The sequence below is a fragment of the Aquarana catesbeiana genome, linkage group LG10, assembly GCF_042186555.1.
Source record: "Aquarana catesbeiana isolate 2022-GZ linkage group LG10, ASM4218655v1, whole genome shotgun sequence".
NCBI lineage: Eukaryota > Metazoa > Chordata > Amphibia > Anura > Ranidae > Aquarana > Aquarana catesbeiana.
In genome coordinates this window covers 2474833-2487693 of record NC_133333.1, presented here as the reverse complement: position 1 = coordinate 2487693, position 12861 = coordinate 2474833, and the positions used below count along the sequence as shown (strand labels likewise).

General features: G+C 48.8%; 1 protein-coding gene across 1 annotated transcript in view; it reads right to left on the bottom strand.

Annotated features, from left to right (window-relative positions):
- The window catches only part of HSPG2 (heparan sulfate proteoglycan 2), a gene marked incomplete in the record, with an annotated part of 205321 nt that overhangs the window by 24997 nt on the left and 167463 nt on the right, over window positions 1–12861 (bottom strand). The window contains 13 exon segments of the mRNA XM_073601461.1: window positions 1495–1611; window positions 1734–1881; window positions 2699–2811; window positions 2891–3157; window positions 3963–4060; window positions 4814–4976; window positions 5073–5333; window positions 5605–5784; window positions 8065–8260; window positions 8569–8750; window positions 9408–9542; window positions 11076–11219; window positions 11298–11436. Of these exon segments, the coding sequence (XP_073457562.1) occupies window positions 1495–1611; window positions 1734–1881; window positions 2699–2811; window positions 2891–3157; window positions 3963–4060; window positions 4814–4976; window positions 5073–5333; window positions 5605–5784; window positions 8065–8260; window positions 8569–8750; window positions 9408–9542; window positions 11076–11219; window positions 11298–11436 (2143 nt within the window).

The window sequence follows — 12861 nt, the reverse complement described above, 5'->3', positions numbered from 1 at the left end:
AGGCAGTATGGTGGGGGGAGGCGGGGTAGAGGTTAGATTGGATGATGCCACATACTGGAGGAGCAGGCAGTATGGGGGGGGGGGGGTAGAGGTTGCATTGCATAATGCCACACACTGGAGGAGCAGGCAGTATTGGGGGGGGGGGTAGAGGTTAGACTGGATGATGCCACATACTGGAGGAGCAGGCAGTATGGGGGGGGGGGGGTAGAGGTTGCATTGCATAATGCCACACACTGGAGGAGCAGGCAGTATTGGGGGGGGGGTAGAGGTTAGACTGGATGATGCCACACACTGGAGGAGCAGGCAGTATTGGGGGGGGGGGGTAGAGGTTAGACTGGATGATGCCACACACTGGAGGAGCAGGCAGTATTGGGGGGGGGGGGTAGAGGTTAGACTGGATGATGCCACACACTGGAGGAGCAGGCAGTATTGGGGGGGGGGGGTAGAGGTTAGACTGGATGATGCCACACACTGGAGGAGCAGGCAGTATTGGGGGGGGGGGGGTAGAGGTTAGACTGGATGATGCCACACACTGGAGGAGCAGGCAGTATGGGGGGGGAGGGGGGGTTGAGGTTACATTGGATGATGCCACACACTGGGGGAGCAGGCAGTATGGAGGAGGGGGGGTAGAGGTTGCATTGGATGATGCCGCACACTGGAGGAGCAGGCAGTATTGGGGGGGGGGTAGAGGTTAGACTGGATGATGCCACACACTGGAGGAGCAGGCAGTATGGGGGGGAGGGGGGGTAGAGGCTACATTGGATGATGCCACACACTGGGGGAGCAGGCAGTATGGAGGAGGGGGGGGTAGAGGTTGCATTGGATGATGCCGCACACTGGAGGAGCAGGCAGTATTGGGGGGGGGGGGGGTAGAGGTTAGACTGGATGATGCCACACACTGGAGGAGCAGGCAGTATTGGGGGGGGGGGGTAGAGGTTAGACTGGATGATGCCACACACTGGAGGAGCAGGCAGTATGGGGGGGGGAGGGGGGGTTGAGGTTACATTGGATGATGCCACACACTGGGGGAGCAGGCAGTATGGAGGAGGGGGGGTAGAGGTTGCATTGGATGATGCCGCACACTGGAGGAACAGGCAAGAAGTTGCATTTGGCAAAACAAGAAGTGGTTGCTCTCGGTAGAGTAGGAAGTGTTGCATACAATGTAGGTGGGTCATGCAGAGAGCACTTACCGGAGTACAGAATAAGAGCTGGAGAGGCACAGCACACAGAAAAGGTGACGTTCAGAAAAGAAGAATAAGAGAGAATGGAGGATCATTGAACAGAACATGAGCAGAAGGCACTGACAGCAAGAAGTAAGGAGATAAAGCCAAGCAGCATGTGTCAGGAGAAGGCCATCTACTGATGGGGACACTGAGATGTGGAATTTGCTCACGAATTTAGGAGGACATATAATGAAGATCAAAAGATGACAGCAGATCTAAGGGACATTTCGCTGAGCTTCCACACATACAGTATATAAACAATTCCTCTTACCATCAGCAGCGTCGGGTCGGAAAGTAATCTTAATGTCGAATTTCTTGTGAGCATCTTTCATACTCGGAAGTTTGAGGTAAGACTGGGGGTGGCCCGAGAAATAGGGTACAACTCTCTCTGAAAATGATCACACGTACAAATACAATCCACAATTATTTACACCCAGAAATAAGTCGTAAGAAAACACAAATTTTCCGAAAGACGGAGACTGAACACACAGAATGGCACATGAAGCTCACCTCGAACCTTCAGCATAGAGAAGGCCGTGACTCTGCCCTGACGGTTGGCCGCTGTGCACACGTATGTACCGGCATCCTCTGGCTTCACAGACAAAATGGTCAGGACATTGTTCTCCATTCGAGCGTTGGTGGGAAGGTCTCCTTCCAGCTGGAGGGAAGTTCAGTGTCATTACTCTGTTATTACAGCTAGAGGTCAGGAGCTTCTCAAGGCTGAGCAGAGCATGTTCAAACAAGAGTTCTGTCCCCCTTCTACTGTCCCGACATTCACTTCTTCTGATGAAGATCTCACCCCAGCCAAGCAAGAACATCACAACAATGGTGGCCCCCAGAATAGCAATGGTGGAAGAAGTGCAGCTGCTGGCATGTGACTACGAACACATTATGGATGTCCCCCTGCCGTATGACCTAGGGGCAGACCATGCTGCCAGTGCCTGACAGTGCCGGGACAAGGTCATCTAGAGCCTAGGGCAAACGTGCCAAACTGCGCCCCCCCCAAGATGTATGAGCATTATGTTTCAACAAAAATTCCCATCCCCCAATAAAAAATTGAGCACTAATCTGCATGTTTACCCTCTAAGCACAAATCCCCCCCCCCCCCTCCCCAAACAAAATATCCCCTCCTACCACAAATCCTCTGCGACTCAAATAATTTCCTCTCGAGTACCCATCCTCATTCCCCCCTCCCAGCACAACCCCCCCCCCCAATTTCCCTCCTAGTACAAATACCAACCCCAATCATCCCTACTAACACACCCCCCCCCCCCAGAAAAAAGAATGTCCCCTTCTAGCACAATTCCCCTCCCCCTCTACCATATCTCCTCGTGGCAACCCCCCACCTCATACTGTATGAATCCACAGTGCCCAGGGCCATTTCCACTCCTGCGCACACCTCGTACCGGGTCTGCTGCCTGAGCCCAGTTTTTGTTGCTCCCCAATGTTATATGGCTGGAATCACAAGCACCTACCTTGGTCCACGTTATTTCAGGAACGGGAAAACCGGACGCCAGACATGGAAACACAGCAGTCGATCCGGTGGTGATTTCTTTCATCTCTGGCTGAGCGGCAATTTGCGGCACGGCTGAAGGAGGAACAGAGATTTGCTTTAATGAATTAAGAAAGATGAATACAAACCGCAGATCAGGTAAGGTGCCACTTACACTGCACATGGAGGATGACATGGGACTGCACCTCCCCCACTTCATTGGTCGCAGTACAGCGGTACTGCCCGGCGTCTGACTGCTTCACCTGTTCAATCTTCAGCATGCCGCCACTTATAATGACATCTGCCGGCATCCGGCTGCCAACCTTGCTCCATGTCACCCTGGCTCGCGGGTCTCCGATTGCCAAACATTCAAACTCCACGGAGTTCCCAGCCAGCACCGTCTGCACTGAGGTGCGAATGTTAATCCTGACTTTGGGCAGAGCTGGAAGACACAAACATATGAGTAAATTTTTTGGGCTGGTCATAAGAAACTTCAATAAGGTCTCTGCATATTGTTTTCAGAAAAAGAGACAAAGAACTTACAGCAACGAGTCAGTTCAGCCAAAGTGGTATTCCAATTATGGGGAGAGATTGAGAAGATTACACCTAATGACCTTCTGGCCTATAACCTCGACTGGGACGGTTAACACCTAATGACCTTCTGGCCTATAACCGCAGCTGGTATGGTTAACTTCTGGCCTACAACCTCAGCTGGTATGGTCAACATCTAATGACCTTCTGGCCTATAACCCCCGGCTGGTACAGTTCACAACTAATGACCTTCTAGCCTATAACCTCAGCTGGTATGGTTAACACCTAATGACCTTCTAGCCTATAACCTTGGCTGGTACGGTTAACATCTAATGACCTTCTGGCCTATAACCTCAGCTGGTACGGTTAACACCTAATGACCTTCTGGCCTATAACCTCGGTGGGTATGGTTAACATCTAATGGCCTATAACCTCAGCTAGTAACATGTTCTTCTGAACTACTACCTTGGCTGGGGCAGATAACATCCAACATTTTTCAGGTATATAACCATGGCTGGTACAGATAACATGTAATGTTCTTCTGGCCTAAAACCTCAGCTGGGTCGGATGACATCTATTGTTCTTTGGGTCTATAACCTTGGCTAGGACACTTCTCCCCCCACTGTGTTAGAAAACCCTTGACTTGATCATACCCAGAACAAGACATTGAGGGTCATATGCCAGCACATACTACTCTCTATATTTCATGTACACACCTTGGACAACCAGTTTGACACTATCTTGGGATTGACCAAAGCGGCTGTTTGCTCGGCAGGTGTAGACACCTTCATTGCCACGTTCCAAGTTGAAAATCCTATAGAGAACAAAAGCAGCAAAATTCACACAATGTACACAATTCAGTCTCCATCATTGCCCCCATCGGCACTACAATAAACACCCTTGCATCACTTTCAAAACCGGAATTAAGACAAGAGGGACTGTTTCAAGAGGACCTGCCATCTGCATGTATGTCTTATCCCCCTGCTCCTGTAGCAGGTCCCACACTAGAAGGTTCATCTTTGGTGAGAACCTTACACAGAATGTAGCACATCTAAAGGCTCGTACATTTATTTACCTCCTCGATTTTGGGTAAAGGTTGCCACCATCCCAATTACCACCATGATACACCACAAGATATCTCTAACTGGATTTTAAGGGCAACCAATAAATACAAGAAATTACTATATTAAAAAAACACAAATTTTATTACAAACGTTAAAATCCAAGACAGGTAAGTATCACATATAATAGGAAATTAAATCTCATTAGAGGTATTTTGTACATAATGCACATCTAATGACATGCTTGACGTGCAGTGGTTCTTATTAGAACGTTGGGAATAATCGTATGATTACAGTATATGGAGACCTACCATTCAGCACTCATTTTAAAAGAATTCAGCATGCGAACCGGCCAGGTCTATCTCAATATTTGGAAAAGAAATGGCGGTATAAAAGTTCAATAAAGAATAGAACTGGAGTTTCTCATTAGTACAATAGTGCTTGACGTTGGAGCATCTCTCAGTGTAAGGACGACTGACATACACAGAAGGAATAAATCCACTCACCTGAGCACTGCACCCTGAACACTGTGATTGGATGGGAGTGCCCCTCCTTCTTTATTCCAGCGGATCCTGGCTCTTGGATCTCCAATCACATTACAGGTGAATTCTGCTGTAGCACCGATTGCCTTTGTGTCTATCTGAGGTGACACCCGTACAGAAAATTGTGCTGCAAAGAAGGATAAAAATTTTCTATGAAAGGCCACATAATCTTCAGCATCGGCCTTCTGAAGCTGGACCATGACACCGCCATATGTTGACTTACCCAGAACACTGACTTGGGCAGTGGCCTCGCTCCTGCCCACTTTATTGCTGGCCACACAGAGGTAGGTACCAGCATCTCCGGTTTTAGCCTGACCGATGTGCAGCACTCCATTCTGTATGGAAGCGGAGTCTGAGAGAGATCCGTTCACTTTGGTCCACTGGTATCTGAGTGGAGGTGTGCCATGTGCCAGGCACTGTAACCGGATGGCTTCTCCCACAGCCACAGACAGCTCATCAGGCAAGGTGGTGGCGTATGGAGGATCTGAGGCAGAACAAGGACCAGAGCTTGGTTGAACTAGATGAACAAGTGTCTTATTCAACCTGACTAAGTAACTATGTTAACATACATTTTAAGAGGGGTCTTCAAAAGGTTTTCACACTTTTTTATATTTAATAGAGTTAAAAAAATGCGGAAACTTTTTGAAGAACCTTCGTACATTAATAATAACAGGAACATTTCCACTGTGGACTTCACAATACAGAATATCTCTATAAGCATTTTTGAAGGCCATTCTCTGCTGCCTAACACTTACTCTCTACATCCAGAGTGACAAAGATCTCCGAGTGTCCATCAGTATTGGAAGCATTGCAGATGTACTGTCCAGAGTCCTGCTGGGCCACCCTGGGGATGATCAGAGTATTGTTGGCCACCTGGTGCTGCCAGGGAAGAGGAGCTCTGAGTTTGGACCATGTGATAGTTGGGGTTGGGTTTCCTGTGGGACAAAGTAAAGGGAAAGAACAACAATTAAAATTCCATCAAACGTGAACCAGATTCCAGTTTTTAATATGATGAACAATGTGGAGATCCTGATCAATGTCAATGGCATCAGGAACCTTCAGAGTCTGTGGGACCGTCCACGGTCCCTGTTTTGAAGGGTGGTCAGGCCCAGGATAGTGACCAAGAGAACAGCACATCCCAGATGCAGAGAAGTCATTTGGAAAGTCGCAGTAAGGTCCATAAAAGTGCTTTGATCCAGGTGATACTGTTTTAACTGTATGGTAACTTACCGTAGTATAAATAAGCAGGTTACCAGTTTCCATCGAATCAGAATTTATTGTTTATTATGATAAAAAGTCATAACCTTGTGTAGCGGCATCCCTCACCTCCAAAGGCCTAATGGTGACCTCCAGAGTCAGGGAGAGCCGACATCCTTCCTTGTAGTGGGGGTTATTAGGCATGGTGGGTGTATTGCAAGTTGGAAACATGGGCGCCAGTCACTTTTTTGGAATGCAAGAAAAGAGGTTTATTGTCTCTTAAACATAACTGGAGGAGACAGGGTTAGGGCCAGGACACCCTTAGGCAGATGCAATTGGCAGACTCCGAGACAAAAATAGGCAGACAGCTATACAGGTGGAGGGCCTTTAAGCTAGATGCAGCAACTGTATTTGTAGAACTGCTGTCTCCTATGGCAACTGAACTTTGAACAGTCAATAGAGAACCGTACACCAACTCAGAGTAACCTGTTATAGATCTTCTCTCACTAGACTTCAAGATCCCATCAAGAGTCCATCAAGAGAATGCCTTCAAGAGTCGTCACTGGATCCCCTGAGCTCTTCCAGAGCTATCCTGCTGTATATTCCTCAAGCGTCACCCCCACTAACCCGCTGGGTTCCTGGTTTGGCACTCTGCTGAAGCTTTCCCACTTCTTCAGCATCCCCGGCTGGTGAAAAGGCTGCTTTGTTACTTCTTCAGACTTCCATACACTGGCCTCTGATGGAACAGGAATGGTTGTCCCTTGCTGGCGACTATTCCTCCCTCTACCTCTGGCCTTGACTCTTACTTGCCCCTGGGGATAGGAGTGGTGGTCCCTTGGGGCAACTGTTTCTCCCTCACCGCTTGCAACAATTCAGTTCCCCCATCCGGCGGAACCTCTGCAACTTGGTTGGGCTTCCATCCTGAAGCCCCAGCCCGCGCTGCCTTTCTCAAACCTGGATATGCCTCAGACAGCCTAGCAGCAAGGTGCTCTTGGGATAGGCCTCAGGCTGACCTGACTCCTCCCAAATAAATAGGCTCTCCCAGCAGGCCAAGGGACTAAAGAAATCCCTGCCAACTGGCTGAGACAACCCATCCACTCCTAATCTGAATTCACTGTGCCCTGGTCATTCTAATGCCACAGGCAACTATGCCACCTAGTGACAGAAGAGAGAAGTGCATCAAATCCAGAGTTAGGGAAAAGCCAGTGAATCCCCTATCAGTCAGCCTGGCTAGTTACCACCTAGCAAGCTAAACTTGTTATCAACCCTAGTACCAGGGTGCTACATCAGGAACAAAAAGCCGCGCAAACCAGTGGTGTCAGAGAAGTAAATTGCACCTCTCTCTGAGGCAGCCAAACTCAGGCAAAGACTTCAGAGCAGTGGTTGCCAACCAGTGGTCCCAGGACCACTGATGGTCCACAGGAAAATTTTGGTGGTCCCCAAGGGTTCTGCCGCAAAACAACATTGTGGCAGATGTATAGCGCTCAATGTTGTTTCCAGTGCTCTCAATGCACGCTGACAGTCAATACTGTTAGAGCGCCTTGATAGCCAATGCCTCCTCTGTAGGTCCGGCTCCTGTGAACTCAGAGGGAGGCACCGTGAGTAGTGCAGAGAGTGGGAGGTTAAGAAGTAGGGTACATCCAATGGCAGCACTGATCACAGACTGTGGGAGGGGGCATGGAGCTCGAGCACATGGCTGGATAAGGAGGTGGGATCCAATGAGGAGTCTGTGTAAGGCAGCAGTATGTGTGGGGGAAGGGGAGGGGGGTTGGGGGTGTGCAGGGGGGGGAGAGAGAGCTGGAACATTGTGTGTATAATGCATGTAAAATTCATGTTAGTGGTCCGCGGGATTCAAAACTGTGAGTTTAGTGGTCTGTGAGATGGGAAAGGTTTGCGACCACTGGTCCAGAGGAATAAGAGTTTGTGTTCCAGTATTACAGGCAGGAGGAAACCAACGTTCCCAGAAGAACCCGGCAAAGTTATAGGCTGATATACCAGACTCGGCACATACGGCTCACCTACGGCGGAGCACCTGAGGGTGGCGGTTTCCCCGGCCAGGACGACATAGACAGCCTGGTCTGCTGTGGCCACTGGAACTCCAGGTCTCACCACTTTGCTTTCCACCCGGACCTCCACGTGGACTTGTGCGGTGCCGTCCGGGTTTTGCCCGGTGCAGGTGTACGATCCCGCATCCTCAGCCTTTGCCGATGGAATCTGCAACAGTCAACAAATCGTGAGGAATTCTCTCTTACCAGCAGGAAAAAATATTTGGATATGCAATGTATCAAATCCTGACCATTGTGTAGAACATTAAAACTCCGATATATTATATTACAAATGTGAAAAACAGTTTTATGTCAGAACTCAAAGAAGAGTCGGTCTGCTTGTCCCACAAATCTCCAAGAGATGAGAGTGCAGAAGAACATCCGGTCAGGGTGACACCTCTGACCACAAGTGACCAGGTTTATCTTCTGTATATGAGGGTGACTCAGGTGACAACTAAGACTGACGAGGATTCCAACCTGTAAGATGGCGTGGCTATCCAGGGGGGCGTGGCTTTGCTGTCTGATGATCTGTCTGGATCCGGTACGCCGCCAGTTGACCACCGGTCTGGGGTCACCCATTCCGTTGCATTCTAAGCTGATTGTATCGCCAGCATGCACAGTGACGGGTCCTGGTGGGATCACAGAGACCGTGGGGCGTCCTGGGGTACAAAACACAAACAGAAGAATGAAAAGGCAAGTTTGTTCATAGAGAGGAAATGGGGGAGATTTACAGAACCTGTGCATGGTATCCAATCAGCTTCCAGGGTTTATTGTCAAAGCTTCATTGAACAAGCTGACGTTAGAAGCTGATTGGTTGCCATGCAGAACTGCACCAGATTAAGTAAATCTCCCCCATTGTGTCATGTAAGCCAAATTCAGCAACATGTACTTCTCCTATATCTAACCCCCTCTCAGCACAAATCCTCACCCCCATATACCCCCCCTTCCAGCACAAATCCCCCCTCTCAGCACAATATCTCACCCCCATATACCCCCTCTCAGCACAAATCCCCCCTCTTAGTACAAATCATCATATGCCCCCTTCCAGCACAAATCCTCCCTCTCAGCACAATATCTCACCCCCATATACCCCCTCTCAGCACAAATCCCCCCCATATCCCCTTTCCAGTATAAATTCTCCCAAACCCCCCCCCCCCCCGCCCTCCAAAACTGAACTTCCACCCATTTCCTTCAGTACCAAAAACAGCATCAAACAAAACCTGCCTCTCCATTCCCCACCATCATTGTATGTTCTACCAACTGATCATCTGTGAATCACGTTCAGACAGCTGGCACATGCCATCTTGGTCACTTACCTTTTACCACCAGTGTCACCGCACTGTCCACTGCCCCATAGGGGTTGGAAGCCATACAGCGGTAAGAGCCTTGGTTCTTGTGGCGCGCACCGACAATGGTGATGATAGTGCCATCGGAGCTGATGAGGACATTATCTTCAGACACAAAGAAAGGGAACAAAGTCAGAACTGAAGTTTTGGAGTTTAGAGTTGAGGACTAGCAAAGTCCTGAGTTCTGTTCCCAGCAGGGATCTGCCCTACATTGTTCTAGGAACGTCCATTGTTCTAGGACATTGTTCTAGGCTTTGCCCTACAAGGACGTTGTTCTAGGATCTGCCCTACAAGGATGTTGTTCTAGGATCTGCCCTACAAGGACGTTGTTCTAGGGTCTGCCCTACAAGGACGTTGTTCTAGGATCTGCCCTACAAGGACATTGTTCTAGGATCTGCCCTACATTGACGTTGTTCTAGAATCTGCCCTACAAGGACGTTGTTCTAGGATCTGCCCTACATGGAAATTATTCTAGGATGTGCCCTACATGGACATTGTTCTAAGATCTGCCCTACATGGAAATTATTCTAGGATGTGCCCTACATGGACATTGTTCTAAGATCTGCCCTACATAGACAATGTTCTAGGATCTGCCCTACATAGACATTGTTCTAGGATCTGCCCTACATAGACATTGTTCTAGGATCTGCCCTACATAGACATTGTTCTAGGATCTGTCCTACATAGACATTGTTCTAGGATCTGCCCTACATAGACATTGTTCTAGGATCTGCCCCACAAGGATGATGTTCTAGGATCTGCCCTACAAGGACATTGTTCTAAGATCTGCCCTACAAGGACATTGTTCTAGGATCTGCCCCACAAGGACGTTTTTCTAGCATCTGCCCTACAAGGATGATGTTCTAGGATCTGTCCTACAAGGACATTGTTCTAGGATCTGCCCCACAAGGATGTTGTTCTAGGATCTGCCCCACAAGGACGTTGTTCTAGGATCTGCCCTACAAGGATGATGTTCTACTATCTGTCCTACAAGGACATTGTTTCAGGTAGGATCTGGCCTACAAGGACATTGTTCTAGGAGGGCTCTCCTATGGCAGCTTCAGTTTTGACCCAAAAACATACATGGAGGATAATCAACTTCCACTCAAAATTGTACAAAAGACTATGGTGGAGACTGTAAGATCCTTTGGGCAGAAACTGATCATCATTGGATTCAGTGGGAGAAATAATGCCCCATCATTGGAGTCATTGGGAGGAATAATGCCCCATAATTGGAGTCATTGGGAGGAATAATTCCCCACCATTGGTGTCAGTGGGAGGAATAGTGCCCCATCATTGGTGTCATTGGGGGCAATAATGCCCCATCATTGGAATCATTGGGAGAAATAATGCCCTATCATTGGAGTCATTGGGAGGAATAATGCCCCATCATTGGAGTCATTGGGCAGAATAATGCCCCCATCATCGGTGTCATTGGGGGGAATAATGCCCCATCATTGGAATCATTGGGAGTAATAATGCCCCATCATTGGAGTCATTGGGCAGAATAATGCCCCATCATTGAAGTCAGTGGGAGGAATAGTGGCCCATCATTGGAGTCAGTGGGAGGAATAGTGCCCCACCATTGGGGGTCAGTGGAAGAACATTCTAAGATTTCCTGTAGAAGGAAAATGGTACCTTGGAGTGGCTGGTTGTTCCCCATTTTCCATGTCACACGGATTTGTTGAGCTCCCTTGTGGACGTTGCATTTAAAGGTGGCATTTTCCCCTTGGAGCACTGTGGCAGTATGGGGATTAATGGAGATGACCGGAGTCTCCAGACCTGGAAAATACAAAGTTTTACTTCACCGTTCGGCCCACAAAAGCTCCATCAAAGCACAATGTGCGGGAAATGACTCACGAAGAGATTTCTGGACTCCATGATGGACAGAAATGATGATGGATGCTATGAGGACTCCGGAGTCACTATTGTACTGGCAGACGTACTTCCCGGAATCCGCATTGGAGGCCTGATGAATGCGCAAACGGGACCCGGAAATCTAAATGAGAAAAAAACAAAAACAACAAAGTTTATTGGTCGGGTGAGATAGAAAAGACCAGCAAAGGTGACCCCCATTGTGACCGGTATCACCCCGTGGTGTTGGCACACAAACTCTAAGGACTGGTTCACACTGGTGAATTGTGGGTAACACACAATGAGAAACGCATTTTACCGCATGTTACAACACACAACACCTGTGGCGCCATTCATTCTGTCCCTTTATTTTGAATAGAACCTCAGAGCAGTAACACCCCCCCATTGTACGGCACCATAGACCACAGCGATGTACAATCTGTGTACTACGTTGTGCCATGCATTATTTTATGTGCATTGCGGCCATTAAAAATCAATGGTCCTCTTAATGCAACTCATGTAAAACATACGATAACGCACATTCAACATCCATGCTTTAAAGTGCTTGTAATCCTCAGACATGAAATCTGAACAAAGCATATCCCTGTATAGTGTGTACTTGTCTCAGTCCAGAGCACTAAGTGTCATTTTCTCCCTTCCTCTGCTATCTGCATGAGTCACAAAGGTTTCCTGACAGGAAAAGATAAAGAGTGACATGGGAGGGAGCTCCAGCACACGGCCTGTGATTGACAACCTCAATTCTGTACCTGGGAGCTGTGTAAAGAGGGGGTGTGTCCCTTTCCTCCAATCAGCTCTCAGGGCTCTCCTCACTAAAATCTGCAGAGTGTAATTTCAGATTTCTGCCCCCCCCCCCCCCTTTTTGTTCCTGACAGCTCAGACAAGCTTTAAAAAATCTGGACTTTGAACGGTATGTAGAGAAGAGAAGACTGCAGATAAACAGGTACAGCTTATGTAGGAGGATTTGTTTAATCTCTGTGTATCCCCTGAGGCCAGTCAGGAGGGCTTACAACCACTTTAAATGCAAAACACCACTGTGATCTGTTCCTAAATCTTTTTACAGAGTGGTTGGCTATATACAGTGGCGTCGCTAGGAGGAGGCTTTTGGGGCCATAGCCCCGAGTCTCTGCAGGGGCCCCCAAGGTGCAGGGAGGCTCTCTGGGAACCCTGATGTAAGTGGGGGGCTCTCTGGGGAATCTAATGTAAGGTGGAGGCTCTCTGAGGACCCTGATTTTAAGGGGGAGGCTCTCTGGGGACCCTGATGTAAGTGGGGGGCTCTCTGGGGACCCTGATGTAAGTGGGGGGCTCTCTGGGGACCCCCATTTTAAGGGGGAGGCTCTCTGGGGACCCTGATTTAAGGGGGAGGCTCTCTGGGAACCTTGATGTAAGTGGGGGGCTCTCTGGGGACCCTGATGTAAGGGAGAGGCTCTCTGGGGACCCTGATGTAAGGGGGAGGCTCTCTGGGGACCCCCATTTTAAGGGGGAGGCTCTCTGGGGACCCTGATTTAAGGGGGAGGCTCTCTGGGTACCCTAATGTAAAAGGGGCTCTCTG